General features: G+C 35.8%; 1 protein-coding gene across 4 annotated transcripts in view; it reads right to left on the bottom strand.

The window, feature by feature from the left end:
* The window catches only part of SMC5 (structural maintenance of chromosomes 5), a 103,057-nt gene that overhangs the window by 35,379 nt on the left and 43,859 nt on the right, over positions 1–23,819 (bottom strand). For all 4 annotated transcript variants that reach the window (XM_004375800.1, XM_023730851.1, XM_023730852.1 and 1 more), the window contains 7 exons: positions 22,319–22,432; positions 14,069–14,163; positions 13,284–13,416; positions 11,821–11,994; positions 11,545–11,714; positions 9,573–9,696; positions 9,015–9,137 (listed from right to left, as the gene is read on the bottom strand). In XM_004375800.1, coding sequence (XP_004375857.1) covers positions 9,015–9,137; positions 9,573–9,696; positions 11,545–11,714; positions 11,821–11,994; positions 13,284–13,416; positions 14,069–14,163; positions 22,319–22,432 — 933 coding nt within the window. The remainder of the gene's footprint in view (positions 1–9,014; positions 9,138–9,572; positions 9,697–11,544; positions 11,715–11,820; positions 11,995–13,283; positions 13,417–14,068; positions 14,164–22,318; positions 22,433–23,819) is intronic.

The raw sequence follows: 23,819 nt of genomic DNA, 5'->3' as shown, positions 1-23,819 counted from the left end.
GCATGTGTCCAAAGGGACAAAATAAATGAAATGATTTCTCCCCGGTTCAGGTGAAGTAGGACAGCAAGAACAGACAACAGCATGTGTAGGTAAATGACAACAAACAGAGAAGAAAAAAGAGCAAGTAAAAGAGAAAGCGAACTACCACACACTTACTCTCCTATATATTCTTTTTTCACTCATCATTGTTGATATTTAAACTGTGTGGCTGGAAAGTATGGTCAGTCAGCAACAAACATTTATCAAGGAAACAGAGCAAAACAAAAGATAGGCTCATTCCCTTCAAAGATCTTACAGTAGGACTGGTAAAACAATTATAAATAAAAAGCATTTAAGATCTTCCATATTAACATATACATAAGGAAAACAGAATGTTACAAAATATTGCTGAGGAAATGTAAAATAGAGTCGGAGTAGTATCCAGCTTAGCATGGGAAAAGTTGTGTGTGTGTGAGAGGGGAGGTGCTCTAGTTTTCAAAGTAGCAGTGGACTCAGACTGGCAAAGGTGAGGAAAACAATATGGAAAAAAACAAAGGTAATAAGCAATGGTAAGAAGACCACACCAGAACGGCCAATCACAGTTAAGAAAGACTAGGGGTTGGGAGTAGACGTGAGAAGACTACTACAGAGCATTGGATCGTGTATAATAAATAATAGAGAACACTGGAGATTTCGAAGGAACAGAATATGATTAAAATGATAAACAAAAATAATTTTTTTTTTGGTAGTTGAATGAGTACAACATTGGCAAAAAGTGAGGCCACAACAATGAGGTCTTAAGGAGCTAGACTTCGGTAGTAGTTGTGGAAGCAGAAGGAGGTGAATTATAGACATTAAGGATGTGGTAATGTCTGAACTGGGGCATAGGTCAGGGAAAAGAAGGAACAAGGACAAAAGGAGAACCACAATGTGCTAAGTAAAGTTTCTCCAATTAATTTTAAAACTAAGAAAATGAGTTGGGAAATAAGCATTATTAAAATATAATCAAAATAATGCATAATGAGTTACTCTGGCTATTTATGCTTTCTGGATAACAAAGACAAATATTCAATTGCAGGAACTGTAACTTTAAATGTGCTATAACACTTTAGTTTAGACATTGGTGAGTTTGGTAAGAGGCTGAAAACTGAGTGGGTATTGTTTCCAGGTAACAAAATCTGAGAACAAGCAGCTAATCAGAGATTATTTCTCTGGTCAGTATAATGTGGCTATCTTTGTGAAAAATTAATCAGTGATTCAAAGATTGAAAACAAAACCTCCTCCCAAGAAACTTTCCTACCCTCCAGAAACACAGCAATTGGCTGTACTCAAAATATTAATACTTCTAAGTACTTATAATATAGAGAGCACCTTATCAGTTTGCACCTGATCTTAATGCATCTCTTTAAACTAAGGCTGTGGAAGAGTACCTCTCACTATATCAAGAGTGGTTAAAGTTTTGGGAGAGAGTTTACTCCAAAGCCATCATGATTTGATGATATACTTCCGTACATACGACAAACCCATCATTTTCTTAAGTTCTCCTAAATGCTTGATTTAAAAATAAAAGAGGATCAAATATTATACTGTTTGACTGGACTTAAAACTCCATATAGTATCTGCACGATGGGTCAACTTCCTCATGAAACCTCTTCTGTGATACTATCTCGTATGCTGAACAACTAGGTTCATAGGCGTGATCAATGAGGTAAGTTTAGCATGCGCTCTACAATTATTTACTAATAGAATCACATCCTCATGAAATAAGCACTGATGAGGCTCTCCTTTAGTAGCTAGTTCCACATCCATCAGCCCACCCTCAACCTCTGGTTAGGTCCTATGTTTGGTTTCTTTTTGCTGGATCCCTTCGACATGTTCAGAATGATCATTGCTACTCTTGCTGCCTTCCTTCCCCCATCTCTTTTTTTTTTGGAGGCAGGAAGGGGAGGGGGAGGGAACTTTCCTGTCTTCCAAGCCTCCAGTTTTTGCTCAAAGCGAACTAACCAATTCTACCATCACAAACCTGATCTTCGGCTTGCTTTGGCTACATGTGTTTGTGCTTACATGCTCCAAGCTCCTTATCTGCTAGCAAAATTCTTGTCTTATATTTCTAGCCATAAGCTTTCTGAGGAAGCCAGAAGGTTTGAGGAAGCTGGCTTTAGAACAATGGAGCTGCTCTGATACATATCACTGCCAAAGTGGTAACTTCTAGGGAAGCTGAAGAATGGGAGGAGAAAAGGGGACTTAATATATCTGAAAAGTTAAAAATCTGCAACAAATATGGCAAAATGTCAACATTTGTTAAACAGAGGTAATAGACACATGGATGTTTGTTATGTGACTCTTCATATTCTTACATGTTTATAATTTCATACTTAAAAAATATAAAAAAAAAAGACATTGCAAATATTTAAAGTGTACAATTTTGTAAGTTTTGACAAATACATGCACTGGTGAAACCCTTGCAACAATCAAGATAATGAACCTAACTCTCACCCTCCAAAGCTTCTTTGCGTCCCTTTGTACCCTGGAATCCATCCAACTGTACCTTCCCCAGGAAACCAATGATTTGGTTTCTGTAACTAAGCATTCTGCATTTTATGGAATTTTATATGAACTGAATCATATAATGTGCACTCTTTTTCTGTTTTGTGTAACATTTTCCACTCAGGATAATTACTTTTGAGATTCATTACATTGTTGCATGTATCAGTATTTAATTCATTTTTATATGGCTAAGTAGTATTCCATTGTGTGAATATACCACAAGTTGTTTATCCATTCAACTACTGGTGGGCACTTACGTGGTTGCCAGCTTTTAGGTATTATAACGAAAGCTGCTACACATACGGACATATGCTTTCATTTCTCTTGGGTAAATACTAGGAGAGGAACAGATGGATCATACAGTAGGTGTATGTTTAGCACTTAAGAAGCTCTCAAATTATTTCCCAAGTGGTTGAACACTTTAAATTCCCACCAGTAGTATATGAGCATTTCAGTTGCTCTACATCCTCACCAGTACTTGGTATGATCAGTCTTTTTAAATTTTAGCCATTCCAGTGGGTCTGTGGGTCATTATGGCTTTAGTTTGCACTTCTCTATTGACTAACAAGCAGCCCTCGTAGTGTTACCCATTAAGTACTCAGCTGCTAACTGAACTGTTGGTGGTTCAACCCACCCAGAGGCTCCTCAGGAGAAACATCTGGTGATCTGTTCCTGTAAAGATTACAGCCTAGCTGTAGGGACCACAGTCTTGAGGAGCATCTAACTCAACTGGTATAAGATAGTTTATAAAGAAAATGTTCTACATTCTACCTTGGTGAGTAGCATCTGGGGTCTAAAAAACTTGTGAGTGGCCATCTAAGATACTCCACTGGTCTTACCCCAGCTGGAGCAAGGAAGAATGAATAAAACCAATGCACAAGAGAAAGATTAGTTCAAAGAACCAAGGGACCACAACTGCCACAGCCTCCACCAGACTGAGTGCAGTACAACTAGACGGTCTGGCTACCACTGCCAACTGCTCTGACAGAGATCACAACAGAGGGTCCCGGACAGAGCTGGAGAAAAATGTAGAACAAAATTCTAACTCACAAAAAAAAAAAAAGACCAGACTTACTGGTCTGACAGAGCCTGGAGAAACGCTGAAAGTATGGCCCCAGGACATCCTTTTAGCTCAGTAATGAAGTCACTCCAGAGGTTCACCCTTCAGCCAAAGATCAGGTAGATCCATGAAACAAAATGAGACTGAATGGGCACACCAGCCCAGGGGCAAGGATGAGAAGCCAGGAGGGTACAGGAAAGCTGGTAATGGGGAAAAGAAGCAGAGAGCGTTGACATGTTGTGGGGTTGGCAACAAATGTCATAAAACAATATGTATATTGTTTAATGAGAAGTGAGTTTGCTCTGTACACCCTCACCTAAAGTACAATAAAAGTGTTAAAAAAAGGATGAAAAAGATTTATATCTACTGACATACAAAATATCTTTGTTTCATTATAAGGAAAAAGTTTCTGAATTAGTGTCTATTTATATTAGGTTTTCCTAATATAGTGATAACACAGCGGATACAAAAAGGAAAAAAATTAGAATCTTATATATCAAATTGTTAATAAAGATTATATATCTGAGGGAAAAAAAAAAGATTACAGCCTAGAAAACTCGATGGAGCAGTTCTACTCTGTCACATGGGATCACTTATCAGCTGATAATCGACTTAATGCCACCTAACAACAACATTAATGAAACTGAGCATTTTTTCATGTGCTTAAGAGAACAAAAAACCACACAAATGGGCCGATAAACATCATGATAACTGGTGAAGAATGAAGCTGTCAAGGATTTCATTCTACTTGGATCAATAATCAATGCCCATGGAAGCCGGAGGCAAGAAATCAAACAACGTATTTCATCAGGTAAATCTATTGCAAAAGATCTCTTCAAAGTATTAAAAAGCAAAGATGTCACTTTGATGACTAAAGTACGCCTGACCCAAGCCATGATCTTTTCAACTGCCTCATATGCATGTGACAGCTGGGCAATGAAAAAGGTAAACAGAAGAAACGATCCCTTCAAATTGTGGTGTTGGCGAAGAAGACTGAATATACTGTGGACTGCCAAAGAATGAACAAATCAGTCTTAGAAGAAATACAACCAGAATGCTCCTTACAAATGAGGACGGTAGACTTCAACTTGCTTACTTTGGATACGTCATCAGGAAAGAGCAATCACTAGAAAAGGACATCCTGTTTGTTAAAGCAGAGGGTCAGTGAAAACAAAACTCACTTGGTCAGGATGGATTTGATTCATTAACATTTCTGAAGATGTTTTATTACAAACATGAGAAGTATTGGTTCTGCAGTCTTCCCTTCTTGTAATGTCTTTGGGGATGCAGGGATGCTGCTAAACATTCTACAATGCACAGGACAGGATAGCTTCTCATAAAAAAGAATTATCCAATCCAAAATGTCAACAGTGCCAAGGTTGAGAAACCCTGTAATAGGAGGCTTAATCGGATTGAAATTTGATTTTTTGGTAAAAATATTTCACAGGTAGTTGAGTGCCCATCTATTAGGATACACATAAATATCTGGCTGTCTTTTTGTGATTTTAGCAACTAATGCAATCTATTGATTGATTAGCAGTTACAAAGTAGTGATATTCTAAACGCTACCACTCCTTCATTAGCTGCAAACTTCCCCTCATCACTTTGTTGTTTACCTTAAGTAACAGTTCACATAGGAAAGGCAGGATAAATACTAGATTTATTTACCATTTCTCAAAATACTGAGCTGGTTCCCTGACATCCTTCACAAGTGACTCACACACATACACACACACACACACTTTTTTTTAGTAATTATTATGAATTCATGGATTTAGACCTTTTTGATGTGTTTCAATCCACTATTGGCTCATCTTTGGCCAGTAGGAGGTTCTCCAAGAGGCTCGAGTCCTGTTAATAATCAAGTAGTCTTTGATAACGTCTTCGCTTTCTGATGTAACAAGATGATCCAGGCTAATCTTATACAGTAAAACCTGCGAAAGCCAGAACTTGTGTAAGGCAGAAACCTGTCAGAGAAGGAAAATTCAAATATTTTCCACTACGAGAGAGCAATAGAAAAGTGGTTAAGACTGCACCCTGTCAAAGGCAGAAAACTTGAGACCTGGAAAAAAAAGGCAGTACCACTGAGTTCTGGCTCTCACAGGTTTCACTGTACATTTCTTTCCTCAGACCTGGAACCAGCTATTTCTCCAATAAGACATTTTAGTGGAAAATAACATTTAGAGATCATATCCAAGTCTTTTCTGTAGACAGAGCTGGGAAATGCATATATTTTTTCTTTTAGAAAAAAAACATTATGAGTTCTTCTGATATTTCCAATTCAAATTTAAGATTTCAAGGTTATTATTACTTGTTTTATACTTGGATTTACTTTCTCATGCTGAAAATCCTAGTTCTAATGACATTAACATAATTATCTGCTTTATCCTATTATATAATAGTTTCAGAATAACACTACAAACATTATTACCAATATGATTACTGAAAACATTACAATATTTTCTTTGCAATTTGTTTTGTCCTTAGAATCAAACTACCTTGTTTTACAGATACTTGGAATGATTTTTCTTGATGAGGTTATGCTGCTAACTCAAAATACAGATTCATGTGTTTCATTTCGCTTTTGTCATTTAAGCTAGTCTTTTAAAAAAAATTTAGTTTTGTTGTGTTGGCAAAACAGTTATATGGTTCAAAAAAGAAAAAAAACCTTAAATGTTTAGATGAATATAGCTTCTAACCCTGTCCTCACCCTCCCTCGTGGACAATTAAAAAAAAAAAAGTTTTAGCTTATCATTACAATTTCTAAAAAATACACTCTCTCCTCACTTATCAACATGGTTTGGTTCAAAGACCAGGTTGTAATGTGAAATCAGCACTATGCGAAAATGGAGATGACCACTTCAGATCACAAAATGGAGGACAACTACATCATTACATAACTGCCCAAACCACTGAGAATCACAGGCCAGGCAAGTTGAGACATAACCCTTAACCATCACAGCCAGTGATACTCTCATCTCGCACCTCAGCGTTCATTACCGCCAGACATATGTTGTTAATGCACAAAATAGCCAGATGGTAGATTTTTTGCTACTGTTCTAAGATATAAAACATCAGATAACGAGATGGTCAATAAGTGAAAAGAAGGTATATAAGGAAACATATAGACTTAGCCATCACTTACCTCAACTCTTTCTTGGAAAACGGTAACATACACACTTTTCTCTCCTTCACTTCTTTTACTTGTCAAATATATTGTATATCACTCCATAGCAGGATATTGAGATATTGAAGCTTTCTTTTTTATTTCTATTTGCCTGGTATGCCTTTGTCCATACATTTCTAGCAGCTTTACTGAGTTATAATGTACGTACCATAAAATTCACTCATTTTAAGTCTACAATTCAATGACCGTTCACAAATTTACAGACTGTGTAAACATCACCACAATCCAATTTTAGAAAATTTCCATCACCCCAAAAAAGATCCCTTGTGCCCATCCTTTTATTTTTAACTTTTCTGAATCTCTTTTTTTTAGATGAACCTCTTGCATGGTGGAACTTATTCTGGAAATCTTTTTCTTTTTATAGATGTTATATCTATTTACATTTAATAATAAGATGAGGATTGGTGTTTGGCTTTAGTTATGTCATTGTTTTATGTCATATTTATTTTTATGTCCTATATACACATGTATATAAAACATGCAATCTTGAGCTATGTGATCTATTTTATTGTGCCTTCCCTTTTCTTTGTATATCTTTTGGTAATTAGAAAAGTTTCTATCTTTACTCTAATGGTTACCTTTGTGAATATACCTTATTTAATATCCTCGTATTTTTAATATCTTTTTTTGGTTACTGTCTATTGCCTCCCCACTATAAACAATACTGAAATTGACTAGTAACATCTCCTCATCTTCCTTTCCCAAAGTATCTAATTTGATGCACTATCCTTCTATTTCCTGATTATAGCTCCAGGCCAATTAGCAAGTATATGCTATTTTACTTATACGACTTCCGTTAGCCATTTTCAGAGTTGTGGTTTAGCAACACAGACTTATAACTATGTAGCACGTATTTTACTGTCTCTTCCATCACGTAGCTCTAGTTCTCCTCAGTACGTGGCTTTTTACTGCAAGGGAGTTTTGGCTGGTTTAAGAATTCATAGGGCCCAGACTACCCCAGCACTAACTATTCAGCCTTTCTGGAGTCTACAGAGCCCCCTCCCAGTTTCAGCTGCTCTCAAATTGGTCTCCTGAGCTTTCTACAATTAATGGGGTCTCCTCCCTTTAGAAGGGAGTACCTGCTGGTGGTCTGATTTCTCGGTTCTGTAAGTCTTCCCTCTGCTTCTTACCACACAGTTACTGATATGATGCTGGTTTTGACGCTGCTGCTGCTTTGATTGGACTCTAACCACTTGTATTTCGGAGTTCACAGGGACACCCTGAAACTTAGTTTTTTGTTTGTTTTTATTTTGTTCATTTTTCTTAAGTCTCTCTCTCTTTTTAATTGTGGTAAATATATAGGTAACAAAACATTTGCAATTTCAACAATCTTCACATGTACAGTTCAGTGACATTATATATGTTTATCATTTTGTTCAACCATCACCATTAACTGAAACTTAGTTTTGTTGTATACGTTGTCCATGATTTTGTTGTTGTGGTGGTCGTGGCGGAAGTTATGTTATCCTACTTCCTCTTCTAGCTATTGGAAAGGATTTTGGGAGATTAAAAAAACTATGCCACTGTCACTACCATCTTGCTGCCATCTCTTCTTTAAGTTTTAAGTTAATTTAGTATATCACATCCCCCCGTACAGATTTCAGTGTTTATCATCATTTATTTACAGAAGATCAAATCACCAAAGTTATACACTAAGGCTAATCTTAAAAATGTTCATTAGAACTCATCTGCAGTTTACTTTATAGGATGTACAAACTGTAATTAAAGCTACTAGTTGCTACTTGGAGCTTTGGTGGCACAGTGGTTAAGCGTTAAGGCTGCTAACCAAAAGGTTGGCAGTTCGAATCCACCAGCCGCTCCTTGGAAACCCTATGAGGCTAATTGTCTACTTTGCCCTATACGAATGCTATGAGTCCGAATCAACTCGACGGCAATGGGTTTGGTTTGGTTTTTTGGTTTAGTTGCTACTTGGTAATAGTGACTATAATTTATATGGGTTAAGAAAGCAGACAACGGACTCTGGTTTTCAGTAACTATATCAGATACTCTGATTTCTCTTTTTTTGATTATTACCATCCTCATCCCCCAATTAAGTAGCATGAAATCCACAGTACAAAGCGGTTCAAGTATTGTTTCCTCATCAGCAGGATGCATTAAATTTGTACATTAAATAGCATACAACAACAAATTGCATATTACAAGTGATGCTATATAATATATGTTTTCAAACTGGTCTGAGGCTAGAATCCCAGAATAAAAAAATAAAGGCAAAAATCTTACCTCTGTGAGACGTAGTCGTGAAGATGCAGCCATATAATCGGATTCTAATTTGTTCTTCTCGGAGTTAACTGTAGTATTTTGAAGAATTAAATCCACTTTTTGTATATTCAGAGAAGTACAAATCTAGGAACAAACCCCTCAAGAGTTTAGTTTTTATGCTACCTATGTTTTAGAACTAAGAAAAATAAAATAGTTTGACAAAACTACAAACCATGAAAAAATAACATTTTTCTAATGTGAGTGACATCTCTCTTAAATAGTTCTTTTTATAACTATTTCTTATCAGAGAATTTTTTAAGGTGTTTTCCTGTGTATGCAGAGTCATCTGGAATAAAATAATTCAGTCTTAATGAGTGCTTTCAACCTATTTATTAACCTATAACAGAAAACCTCAAACAATGAAGCAAGCTGAAATTGCTGATAAAAATCTCTTGCTTATATAAATGTCAAAAACCTTATTCGAGACCACCCGCCTCAACAAAGCCCTCTGAAGATTTTACTGTCTTGTCTAAATTACCTTCTATTAAATACATAAATAAAAAATTTTAAATGCTTTACCTTTATTAGGTTTGTTAATTCAGTAACAAGTTCTGCTTTTTGGACATTTATTTCTTTGATTTTGGTACTTGCTTTTCGCTCTTCCTCTTCAAGGTTGCAAGTATCCTGTTCCATCAGTTTTAAACTATATGAAACACAAAATGATGTAGAAATCAGAGTTAAACACAAGGATTGAGACCAAATCCTTAGGCCACCTGCAGCTTTATGGGCTATTTAGCAATGCTACTCAGATGTACAAATGCTAGCTCTGACTTTAAGCAATCATTTTATGCAATCAGTCAATATCAAAAAGTATTTGTTGAGATATACTATGTGCTCAGTACAGTCTAGGTAATGCTAGTGCTAATGGTGTAGAATGATGAGTTCCTGAAACATCTTGGAACATGGGTGAACCTGAGACATTATGCTGAACAAAGTAAGTCAATCACAAAAGGACAAATATTGTATGATCTCATTTTATAAAATGACAAGAACAGCTATATATACAGAGACCAATGTTCACTGGTTTACCAGGGGTGGGGGTGAGGAAGTGGGATTCATTCTATGGATAGTAGTCACTTTTTACTTATGATGATGGAAGAGACAGTACTGAATATGGGAGAAGTGTACACAGCTTAACCAAGATAACTGATGCCACGAGGTTGCGCACACGTGCACACACACACACACACACACACACACACACACGATGTTAAAGTAAATGCTGTTATATATTATTTTACAACAAAAAAAATACACGTGCGTTTACACATATGTGTATGTGTGTGAGTGTGCGCGTGTGTGTGTATGTGTATTTATATACATATACAATAAAACAAATAAGGGCCAAAGAAACTGACACTTCTTAGATATAAACAAGCACCTCAGGGGATTAGTTTTCTTGGTTTGAAGACTTAGGGTCATAGTCTCATGGGACAACTCAGTCAATCTGCACAATACAGTTCATAAAGTTTATGTTCTACATCCGAGTCTGCTGACTGCATGTGGGGTCTTAAATATTAGCAGCCATTTAAATACAACTACTGGTCTCTACTTGTCTGGAGCAAAAGATAAAGGAAACCCAAGGCTCAGAGAAGGAACCAGTCTATGACTGTCTATAAGAACCAATTCTTAAAGGCTAGTCTTAATGAGATTGGTGATCGAAGTCTGTGTGTGTGTGTGCTTTAATGTATCAACAATTAAAAGATCTCTGTGGCTTGGTGAATCAGTATTTTCCAAATGATCAGCGCATGATGTAACAAAATCATTCATGGGGTTAAAGACCCATTTAAAGTGTAATGGATTTGAATGTAACAGAGTACACAGGTTCCTTATATGGTTTTAGATTCCACATTGTAATTAACCTTTAAGAAATTACACCTTGGCTAGTTGTGATGTAGTATTAAAGAAGAACATCCACAATTATCTGAATAGGCTATTAAAATACTCCTCCCTTTTCTAACTGTGCATCTGTGTGAGGTCGGATTTTCTTCAAATACTTCAACCAAAACAACATCTCACAACAGACTAACTGCAAAAACAGAGAAGCGAATCCAGCCGTCTTCATTTAAACTTGACATTAAAGAAATTTGCATAAATGAAAAACAATGCCACTCTTCTTAGGAAATTTATTTTTGTTTTGGAAACATTATTAAATAAATACTTTTAACATTTTTCACTTTTAATTTCTAATGGGGTAAATATCAATAGACGTAACCCATATAAACAAAACTTCAGGGTCTTCAATAATTTTTAACCATGTAAAGGAGTCTAAGGACCATAATAACTGATCTAGTGAACAGAAAAACTCACAATACTTAAGATTCACCTTCCTTTGCCACGGGGACTAAAATTCTGTTTTAAATAGTAGGAATAAAGCTTTAGAGAGTAACTATTATAAAACATGGTTCTGGGAACTGTGTTGTTATTTCAATAATATTCATCATCCCCATATAACTCTTTGTGCTCTTCCCCCAAATAGGCTGAAAGATACCTTCCTAGTTTGGAACTAATTTTTTGTTCCAACTGTCTTTTCTTGGTTTTTCTTTCAAGAAGGTCCTTCTTCTTTTGTCTAAGTTCATTGTCTTTGTGTTCTAGATGTTGGTTTGTCTCACATAAGGCAATCAATCCTGAGCCCACTGCGTCCAACTTTCTATTAATTTCCTATGAGGAGATTCAAATTGTTAATATATTTTTAAAACAAGTTGCAGTTAAAATATTTTAAATCCAGTTAATATTATATTCTAACACTCAAATTAAAATAACCAACCTTTAGCTGTTCTTCTAAGTGTCTTCTTTGCTCTAGATCTACAGTGACTGTGAGAAACTGGGCTACTTTTAAGGATGTGTTACTAGAAATAACTTTGTTTGAATAAAAAGAGGTTTTCACCACATACTTTTCTTCTGCTGTATAAATTTGTTTTAATTGAGTTTCTTGTATTACCTACAATGTAAAACAGTAGTATTAGTGCACATCCAATAATAATTACGATACATGTTTTAAAGGATGAAAGAATTAAAAAAAAAACAAAAAACAGATCAAGTAAATTTTGGAAGATTAAAAATATTAGATATACTTGGTTGTTTTTTTTTTAAACTTATCCAACAACAATTCTATCATGGTAGCTGATACATTTGAGGTTATTATTCTGGAAAACATTAAGACACAGGGAATTAGGGAAAAAAAAACCCGCTACTAGAAAAGTCTGTTGTACCTCCACTTCACTATACAATCTTTCACAAGTGGGTATATTTTTTGGAGTTTTGTTAACATCTAAATAAGAGATACCAGGAGCACATGCCCTATAGAGTCAACTGTGTTATACTGGGTAAGTCATTTATGTTCTCTTCCCCTTTGTTATAATGTTCATGATCTTATATATACATGATCTTATATTTAGCTCCTGTATATTTGGGAGAATACTTAACAGAAAAACTGTATTTTTTTAACAGAATTTCAAATAAAATATTTCAAAGACTTTTTTCTTTATATTTTTTTCTCTCAATAACTTTATAGTTTTATAACCTAAACAACATTCTAAGCACCATAACATTATTGCATCAATTTCTGTATAGTTATAAAGAACAGTAGGCTGTGATACAGATTTTCCCAATCACTAAAGTTTCATAACCAATACTATTCTGCCTCATTTCCTTCCAGAGATTTATAGTCTAAGTAAAGAGATAAAACATACGTAAGCACACTTAATTTAATAGGGTGTAAACTGGCATCTGGAAACACTGAATAATGTGGAATAAAGGGGAAAGACTGGATAAGGTATACGAGATAATCTTAAGTGGAACCTTTACGAAGGGGAGGGCTTACCATAACAGTTCTATACCCCAGTCTACCCATTCTAAGAAAAAATTAGATAATCTAGAATACAAGAATTTAAAATGATTAAACCATCAGTATAATATATGAATATAAGTTTATCAAGCAAGGCAGAATCAGGTAAGAATGTGTCTCTTTTGAGGATCTGACTTTATTCAATTAGTCTAAAGGTATTAAATATTTATTTACTCTAGTTAACTTTACATCATTCTTGTCATAAAGTATTAGTCAACAGTCACTGTTTTCTGTCATATTAAAAATGTAAAATTCAAAGATAATTTGTGCATGGGTAAAAACAAAATGACACACTTATTTAAATTTCAGACATTTTTGCTTGATTTTAAGTTAAGACGTTTTAACAAAAATACATTTTTGGTAAAGATTCACTAACGGCTTACCCGTTCAATTCTTTCTCTGGTCCTTTCAGTTCCTACAGGAACTTCATGAATATGATACTGGAAGCAAAGATAACTCATTACAGGATCAGGTGCATCAAATAACTCTCGCAAATAAGAGAAAAATCCGTATTGTCTGAGAAAAAAAGTACCTATTAGATTCTTCTTCTTAAAATACTATGAAAAAATTTAATAGCTGACAAGTGGCCAATAAACAATAAATAAAATGTATACTGTTTAATGTTAGTATAGGAAGTCTTTTTTTTTTTTTTAACATTTTAAAATCATTTAATATTGATTATTTCCTTGGTAGAAAAAGTTTTATGCTTTTTATGAGTACAAACTACTAATCTGTTTTGCTGTTTCTTCCACTGCTTTTATTTTTAGAATGTCTGCTTACAACCAGAGTTAAGATATTTACTTATACCTATTTTGTAACTGGAAACTGACATTTAGTCCTTCTGGAAATTACTTCTGCATTATGAAATAATGATTTATCTATTTTATTTTCCTAAGAGCTAACCACTGTTTTAGCATCTTTTGTTAAATAGTTCTGTATTGCTCTAGTGACAATAAATATCATCTTCATCACATATTACATATATCAAGATCTGTTTCTGTGCCTAGAGTTTTTCTTATTTTAGACTTAAGTAGAAATCCTATAAAATAATAGAGCCTATACAAACATATATATGTGACACAGAGATAATTAAAATATATTTAAGAGGTAAACAATTACTCAATAGTCAAAGCAACAGGTTATTTCTAATAATATTTTCAAGACTTACTTTAGTTCACTCAGAGACCTTGAAGGTGCTTTGTCTGCATATGAACTACTGGGAGCAATAACAGCATTTACTCTTAATTTTTTATTGTCACGAACCTGAATATAGGGAAAAAATATTATTTTAATTACCATAAACTATCAATTGAAATTACCTCATTTCCATTGGCATTCACAGATGATTACAAATTTGAACACTGATTGGATATTTAATGACACTTAGGAAATTTTTTTTAGATATAATAATGACAATGACATTATAGTTATATGGTTTTTAGAGAGTCCACTTCTTTTAGAGATACATACTGAAATGTCCTCAGACAAAACAGTATGACTACAATTTGCTTCAAAATAATACAGAAGGAGGATAGTTCTGCTTCTACTAGTAGTAGATTATCTTCTCTTGGCCTACCTTTTCAGCAAATAATGTTTATAAACTCTGGGCAAAATTTAAAAAAAAAAACAATTATTTGAAGGCATCACAAACGGACAGAAGCTACAGGGAAGTTGACACTGGAAAAAGGAAAAGAGCAGTGGGTGTGACTTATATTTATGTAGCTTGTAACTTGAGGGAACTCCCCAGTCTGCAGCATGGGGGTAGGGATGAATTCAGGCAGAAAGTTGCTATCTTCCTGACTAAAGCAATCATAGGACAGACTTTGGGGCAACTACAATGTCTGGAAAGTGATAAGAAAAATTCATGGAAGGAAGGAACTGCAAAGTGAGGAGCCTCCAAATCTGCATATAAACTCTTCCCAAATCCGTGACTGTCCCTTGAATTATTTCTGCCTTCACTTGTTGAATCTTAATTCTGAAAGGCAGAAAGAAACTGAATGGAGATTTCAGTTGCTGTCCACTGCATGGGAGACAGATTTGACAAAGAACATGAATTCACAAATCCAAAGAGCTCAATGAACTCCAAGCAGGATAAACCCAAAGAGATCCACATCGAGATACACTATAATCAAACTCTAGAAAACCAAAGATAAAGAGAGAATCCTGAAAGCACTGAGAGAGAAGAAAACAGTCACATATAAAGATCCCGGTAAGATTAAGTGTCGATTTCACCTCAGAAACCTTGGGGCCAGAAGGAGATGCAAGGACGTATTTAAAGTGTTGAAAGAAAAAAAGAAACAAACAAAAAAACTGTCAACCAAGAATACTATACCCACAAAACTGTCCTTCAACAGATGAATGCATAAACAAAATGTGATATACAGTCATGCGTCACTTAATGTCCACGATACAGTCTGTGAAACAGGACATCATTTGATATGGGTGTTGTGGGAACACCACATAGCATTTCAGTTTACAAGGTGCAGGTGGGGCAGAAGGGCGTGGCCTCTGGGCTGGGGGCTTAGCAGCTCAGGGCCTGCCCAAGGCCGGAGGCACAGGGAGGTGGGGACTTGGGATGCGGGCCAGGGCCCTTGGAGCTGGCCGGGTGGTGCGTACTGTTTCACAGTTTACAAGGCACTTTCAAAAGCCTTGCTGCTTTCAATCCCTCTACAGCCTCCTGATCCCCATTTACAGGTATGGAAAACAAGGCTCAGGAGGTTAACAGGCATGCCCAACGTCATCTGGCCAGCAAATAGTTTACAGCTGTCACTGATTGTGATTTCTGAACTCTATTATAACCTTATGGGACCACAGACATCTACTCGGTTGGATGCTGCCTAAATGGGCATTATGCAGTGTATGATTGTATACATACAATGGAATATTATTCAGCCATAAGAGAAATGAAATGCTGATATATGATATGATATGGATAAATTCTGAAAACATTATGCTGAGTGAAATAAGTTAAGACATAAAAGAACCAATATTGTATGATCCCACTTATGTGAAATATCTAGAACAGGCAAGTGCAGAGAAATCAAAGTTTATTGCGGTTTCCAGGGATGGACTGGAGGGGGACATGGGGAGTTACTGCTTAAGTGGTACTAAGTTTCTGTTAAGGGTGATGAAAAAATCTGGAAATGGATAGTGGTGGTGGCTGCACAACATGGTGAACGTAATTAATGTCACTGAATTGTGCACGAAAAAATGGTCTAAATGGTAAACGTTTTGTCATATACACTTTACCACAATAAAATTAAAAAAAAAAAAAAGGCAAAAGACTCGCACAGATGTTTTACAAAGGAAGATACATGAATGGACAATAAATGCATGTAAAAATGCTCAATATCATTAGTCACTGTAGAAATGTAAATTAAAACCTCAATGAGATACCATAACACACCCACTAGAATGGTTAAAATTAAAGAACAGTATATGTTGGCAAGGATGTGGAATAACTGCAATTGTACAATGCTGGTGAGTGTAAATGATACAGCCATTTTCAAAAAGATTTGGTGGGGGAAAAGAAAAAACAGCAAAGTGATTTGGGGACCAGGGAGAACTGACCAGAAAGGGACGTGAGGGAATTTTCTAGGGTAACGGAAATATCTTATGTACTGACATGTGTATGCATTTGTCAAAATCCATCAAACTGGACAGTTAATAATTATGTATTCTAGTGCATGAACATCTAAACAACAACAAAAACCCTATTAAAATAAAACAATAAACTCTAATGAGTATGTCTGCATTTCACAGTGGCATGCAATAGAAATTCTAAAAATACTTTCAGAACATTCTAAGCTTGAACAAATGAATAAGTATAATGATGATAAGGCGGCCATGTTTTTTACTGCTGCAGAGGGAATTACAAGCACACAGAGAAGAAAGACTAAAATGTACCCTTTAGTGTTACAGTGTAACTGAAGTATCAATGTGAACTTATGGTGCACTGTGCTCTCTTTCTCTGGATAAATACAGAAATAAATACAGAAATAAGGGATTACATGAGAGGGCTCAGAAGCAATGAGACACATCAGCAGTAGTGAACATATCTAGTACCCAGATCTCGATTTCTAAAAGGAAACAGACTTTCCTGGAAAAAAGGCTGACTGTAAAGTTGAGACAGGGAAAATTCAAGATGAGCTTGTAACATCCTGCTGTGCCAAAAAGTAAAGAAGTGCTAAAAATATGATGGCAACATATCAAAAAGGACACAAGAGTTGGCATGAAGGGGTTCCAATGGCCAAATCTGGAACAATCTGAACATTCAAATAATGATAGTAATGGATTATAAACCATAAAATAAAATTCTATTAGCCCAAGAGACAGAAAGGGCCACATAAACTGAAACTGCATCAGCCTGAGCCCAGAAGAACTAGATGGTGCCTGGCTACCACCAAAGACTGCCCTGACAGGGAACACAACAGAGAGTCACTGATGGAGCAGGAGAAAAGTGAGGTGCAGAACTCAAATTCTAGTAAAAAGACCAGACTTAACGGTCTGACTGAGACCAGAGGAACCCCAGAAAGCATGAACCCCAGACTCTCTGTCAACTCAGCACTAAAACCATTTCCGAGGCCAACTCTTCAGACAAAGATTAGACTGGACTATGGACATAAAATGGTATTCATGAAGAGTGTGCTCAAGTAGATACATGAGAATAAATGGGCAGCTCCTGTACGGAGGTGAGATGAAAAGGCAGAGAGGGTCAGGAAATGGTGGAATGGACACAGGAAATCATGGGTAGAAAGGAGGAGTGTGCTGTCACAGTACAGGGAGAACAACTAGGGTCACATAACAATGTATGTATAAATTTTTGTACGAGAGACTAACTTGAATTGTAAACTTTCACTTAAAGTACAACAATAAAATTTTTTAAAAAGTTAAAAAGTAGATACATTAAAAAAAATAAAATAAAATTCTATGAGTCTATAGATACACTGAATATACCATGGACTGCCAAAAGAATGAACAAATCTGTCTGGGAATGAGTACAACCAGAATGTTCCTTAGAAGCAAATATGACAAGACTGCATCTCACACACTTTGGACATGTTGTCAAGGGGGATCAGTCCCTGGAGAAGGACATCAAGCTTAACAGAGGGGCAACGAAAATGAGGAAGACCTTCAACAAGATGGACTGACACAGTGGCTGCAACAATGGGCTCAAGTTGTGAGGATGGTGCAGGACCAGGCAGTGTTTCGTTCTGTTGTACATAGGGTCACTATGAGTCGGAACCGACTCAACAGCACCTAACAACAACAACAACATACTGATACAATAATTGAATGAATAAATAAATGAGGGACAAGGAAAAGCTCTTCCTTACTGCAGAATGTCAACTAATAAATACAGAGGGAATGATACAGTTAGAATCATTACTAGCTGTTAAATGTAGCAGGTAGTTTCATGAAAAAAATAGGATATCTCAAAGTATCTTCATACAAATAATTACAAAAGGAAAAACAGTTTTCCTATAACGCTTGTTTTGAAAATACCAATTTGTGTCAAACAATTAATATATTGGGGAAAATTTGAACATAATGTGAACTTCACATTTGCTTACATGTGATTTCATCCACAAGAAACACTAGGTTTTCTCTAGGTGAATCCAGAAAACTACACCCAACTGAACTGAGCTGCATAGGAATGCACATATCCCTGCTTTAACCACTACACGGTAACTCAAAAGCTGCAGTCCTTCCAAAGCCCACTTCCACAAACCAACTTTCGGTCTTTTTCAAGGTAAAGTGCCATATTTATCATATTTGTGTATTTCTTAACAACTATACTATCATTTTTATTAGGTTTATCTTTTTTTTATGTGTCATGTGAATGTTGTGTCCTAACGCCTTCTTTCCCATAAACCCTATGGGTATTTATTACATTATTTTGCACAGTGCAGTGACTTTTAGGAATGCATATGATGCATTATAGCAAAACTGACTATACTTTACAATGAAGAAACCTAGCAGATTCCATCTTAACCAAGCGATCAAAGTGAACTCACCAATAATGGGATCAACATCATGTACCTCCAGATGCGATGCACAAAGAATGATACAACAATCAGTTCTGTGATAAACCTGCCCAAAATGCATCACCTGAAACTAATAATGAGGAAACATAAGGCAAACCCAAATTGAGGGACAACCTCCAAATAACTGGCCTTTTAAAAAATGCCAACATCAGGAAAGGCCAAGAAAGACTGAGGAACTCTTTCAGATTAAAGAAGATCAGAGAGATACGATAGCTAAATGCAATACATGATCCTAGAATGGAATTTGTATTGGGGCAAAAATACAAGGACAGTACTGAGACCACTGAAGAAACCTTAAAATATATTGTGGATTAAATAATAGTATTGTATCCATTTTAAATCTCTTAATGTTTATAAGTGTACTATGGTTATGTATGAAAACATCCTTGTTATTAGAAAATAAACACGGAAGTAACTAGAGGTGACTTATTACTCTTTAACTTACTCTTAAATATGGGAGAGAGAGAAAATGAAAATAATAAAGCAAAAGGGAAAAATGTAAACTGGTAAATCTGGACAAAGTATATACAGAAGTTCCACATACTCTTCTTACAACTTTTCTTTAAGTTTAAAATTATATGAAAACAAGAAATTATTTAAAAAATAATACAGGAGTAGAGGCATAGATGAAACAATATTGGCCATGAGTCAATAAATCTTGAAGCTGGTATGTATGGTTCATTAAGTTTTTAAAATTTATTGTTTTAGGGTCAAATTAAATAAAACCAAATCACACAGTGAGAAAGTAATTTCCTTTTTGATATTTCTAACTATACCAAGTTGAAAGGTGTGGTATGGTGCCAGCATAACTCCTTGTTAGCTCCTTTTTAAATCATGTTATCTGCTTTCAGTAAGTAACAATATGGATCCAGAATTTACTAACATTGTTTTTTACTGTATTGATTGTTATGCATATGGAGCCCTGGTGGCACAGTGGTTAAGAGGTATGGCTGCTAACCAAGATCAGCAGTTCAAATCCACCAGCTGTTGCTCAGAAACCCTATGGGGCAGTTCTACTCTGTCCTATAGAGTCGCTATGAGTCAGAATCAACTTGACAGCACTGGGTTTGGTTTTTTGGTTTTAATTTGGTTTATAATATTATTTCCTCTTAGAATGCTTTAGAAACAATTACAGTAGAAGGTTATATACAATAAATTTCACAATTTAAAATACACAGAAAGTTGTACATGTAAAAGGAAGTTCTGGCTCTACCTCCTCAGATATGGAAGAGTTAATTGTTACAGCACAAAAGAAACAGAACAAAGGCCCAACTTTCAGGAATCTATATCATATTATCAATATATGGTTCATATCCTCAGTGTAGAGGCAGCACAGGCTTTTGAGGCAAAGTGAGGTACTCAAGTGTAAGCAAAGTTGGTCATTTGCAAAACAAATCATCTAGTTAAACCTGACTGCACACCCTTCACAGTATGCCATGTTTCACAGATACGTAACCCCAGCAACCTATTTCTTCAGTGAGCTCTAACACTAGATTAATAGCTCACTGGTTAGGCTTAAATAGTTTTAAAATATACAAATGTTTAACTTTTTGATGTCCATTTTATAATTTTATATGTCTAACCCTTTTATCCAGTAACTGTTACGCTGACATTCCCCACTGCGGGGTTTACATTAACTTTACCCAAAGAGTTTGGTCTTAGGCCCCAGTTCCTGAGAAATGATGTCCAAAAAAAACCTTGGAATATAAGTGTCTTCAATAAGGACTCCAGACCACAGCTAACACATAAACTATGCCACTGAGATGATGAGGTGATTCTGGGGTGGGGGCAGGCAACGCCAGAAAGACCCATCGCCTAATACCTCATGATACTGACCAACCTCAGGGGGAAGGAGCTGGAGTCTGCATTATGTAATGAGGCCCTCAATAAAGGCTCTGGACAGTGAATCTCTATGAGCTTCTTGGTTGGCAAAGGAAGGGTAACATACCTTCTTTGGGATACAGAAGCTCTGCGGTGGAATCCCTCCCAGACCTCACCCTATGCATCTTTTTACGCTGATTCTGCTTTGTATCCTTTATAATAAAGCTATAATTGTAAGTGTAGAACTTTGCAAGAGTTATATGAATCTTTCTAGCAAATTATCAAACCTGGGGAAATAGTGAGAGCCAACAGGTCAGAGGTAGGAGAGGGGGGTGGATGGCAAACCCTGAGCTTGTGGCTGCTGTACTGAGGCAGCAAAGGGAACTCCCAAACATGCAGTCAGCAGGTCAGAAGTGAGGGGAGCCCCAGGGACTCCCAAGCTTGCAGCTGGCATCTGAAGTCTTAGGCCGACATGGCAGTCTGAAGGATATTGTCCTTTTTACTTGTGACATATGAACTAGCTCTGGGTGCTCAGGGTCAGAGAAAGAAGTGCTGCATGAGCAGCTGGGGTTAGAACTGAACACAGAAGTGGAAAGTGGAGATTTGTTGTATCCTCATACCCATCAACCTCCAAACCAGAAGTAGGGTAATATGGTAAAAGCCAAAGAAAATAAGTGTTCTTTCTAAATACTGTGCACCAGAGAAAAAGAAGGCCAACTTGCTGATTCAAGGTCCTGACTTACTACTTAAGGTTTAAGGAAAACAAAATCCATACCTTAACCTTTATAGGCTTTTAAAGAAGTAGAACGCATATACAAAAGAACAAAGAAATCTTACAACATTAACAACAATAATGGCTAACAAGCATTCTGCTAAATATTTCCACAATTCTTAACTGAATTAATCCTCACAACTACCTTATGAAATAGGTAATATTACTCTCATTTTATAGACAAGGAAACTGAAACACAAAGCATTCAGGTAAGTTGCCCAACTTAGCTGTTGTTGGGTTTTGCACAGTCAATTCAGTAGCAAAGCAGAACTCAAATCCTAACAGCCTGGCTGCAGTTTGTCCTCTTAACTACGAAGCCATTCCGTATTTCAGTAGCTTATAGTCTCAGTCAGCAGTGCCTTCTGACCAGATACAGGATTCTCATTCTTTTTAAAGAGGTTTTATTTATATTAATAAGCAACAACATCATAATGCTCCCCTTTCCAAACAAAAACTGAGTTCATTTCAATACATTTCCAAAAAGGATGTCCACCATGTTTCTTTCCCTTAAAAGAATACAACAGAATTACTCTTCATATTAATTCCACATGATAATTTTAAAACCTGTGACCAATGAAATTATGGATTATCTTTTCCTCCTACAAAAAAATTAATTTCCTAATAATGGTATAAACAGGGAAGAATAACCAAAATTGAGTGATTTTACATAAGTTAACTGCTGTAATTTGTATATCACATTTTGCTCTAGTGAAGTTAAAAATTTAAGCACTGAAAGGTAAGTGCCAAATGGGTTAAAGTATTGTTAGTTAGTACTTGCCTCTTTGAGGAAAACCTCCATATCTTCTTGGGCTTCAAATACAAACGCTCTCAAGTCATTTGATGGAATATGATTTTCAATATATTTGGCATTTTTATTATCTTTCATATTGATCTAAACAAAAAAAAAAAGAAAAAAATCCGTTGATTTTCATGAAGCCCAAACTGATTACTAGAACATGTTTTTAACAGATTAAATTTAATACCTGAGAAAATAACCAAAAAGAAAAAAAGTGGTATCTAAGGGTCAACATTTTAAAACACCGACTTATTCTAATTTATCCACAAACATCTGACACACAGTTAAACAAAAGCTAAGACTCTAACAGCACCTGATGCATATCGGCACAGTTCTAGTCTGACACACACGGGGATGCCCTGAGTCGTAATCAACTCTATGGCAACTGGATGGAGTCCCTGGGTGGTGCAAACGGTTAACATGTTCGGCTGCAAACAGGAAGGTTGGAAGTTCAAGCTCACCCAGGGCCACCTCGGAAGAAAGGCCTGGTGATCTACTTTTGGGGAAAAAAAATTAGCCATTGAAAACCGTATTGAGCACAGTTGTACTCTGACACAAAGGAGGTTGCTGTAAGTCAGGGTAGACTAGTGGCAATTGTTTTTTGTTTAATACTTAAGTTCCTTTTTGGTTAATTCACTGAAAATACTTGAAACTGTCTTAGATGGTGACCTAGCAGCATAAAAATTTCTCATTTACCCCCAAACTTCCATAGAAGACTTCATACTATACACAGAAATAACAGATAGGCACAAAACATAAAGAAATGAATAAAACTTCATGAAACTAATGGGGGGGGGGCTTGCTATGGCTTAAATATAACTATTAGTGCCTTCAAGTGAAACCCTAGTTTTGTACCACCAGAGCATAACTGAAAAAAAGTGTTAACTGATTAGGCAATTCTGCATGCAAGGTTCAATATATAAGATACCAAGATAGGTCAGAAACAAAAATTGGCCTCAAGAAGAGGACAATCTATTCTTTATTGCAGATGAGTACGCTGAAAAGCAGAGCATGCTAAAGTTCCATACAGAGGTATATAAAAAGTGCTACCTATGGAATTTTAGAGGACAAGTAAATTACCTCTAGCAGATGGAAATCAACTTTCTTGAAAAAACTGAAGCTTTATGAAAGAGAAGGTATTTACGCACTATATCATGTATCTTACATATGACCTTCATCAAGTATTTACATCTCTGAGCTTTAATACCTTGATTTGTAAAATGAGTATGATGGAACAGAATATACCTCAAAGGAAAAAATGTGGATTAAAAGAGAATGTTGGCCAATATTACTCTTTATTTTATATCAATGATTGTAGAAAAATGGGAAAACAGATACAAAAACAAAAAAATTAATACCACCACACAGAGATAAACACTAGGAACATTTAATGTCTATTGTCTCACTTTTTTTTTTTGGTTCCAAATTACTTTAATGAAAAGAATGGTACAAATGGAAAAAAATGTAAGTGGATGTTTGGTGC

Source organism: Trichechus manatus, unplaced genomic scaffold (genome assembly GCF_000243295.1).
Source record: "Trichechus manatus latirostris isolate Lorelei unplaced genomic scaffold, TriManLat1.0 scaffold00038, whole genome shotgun sequence".
Lineage (NCBI taxonomy): Eukaryota > Metazoa > Chordata > Mammalia > Sirenia > Trichechidae > Trichechus > Trichechus manatus.
The sequence above is the reverse complement of the archived record's forward strand: the minus strand, read 5'-3'. Positions and strand labels throughout refer to the sequence as shown.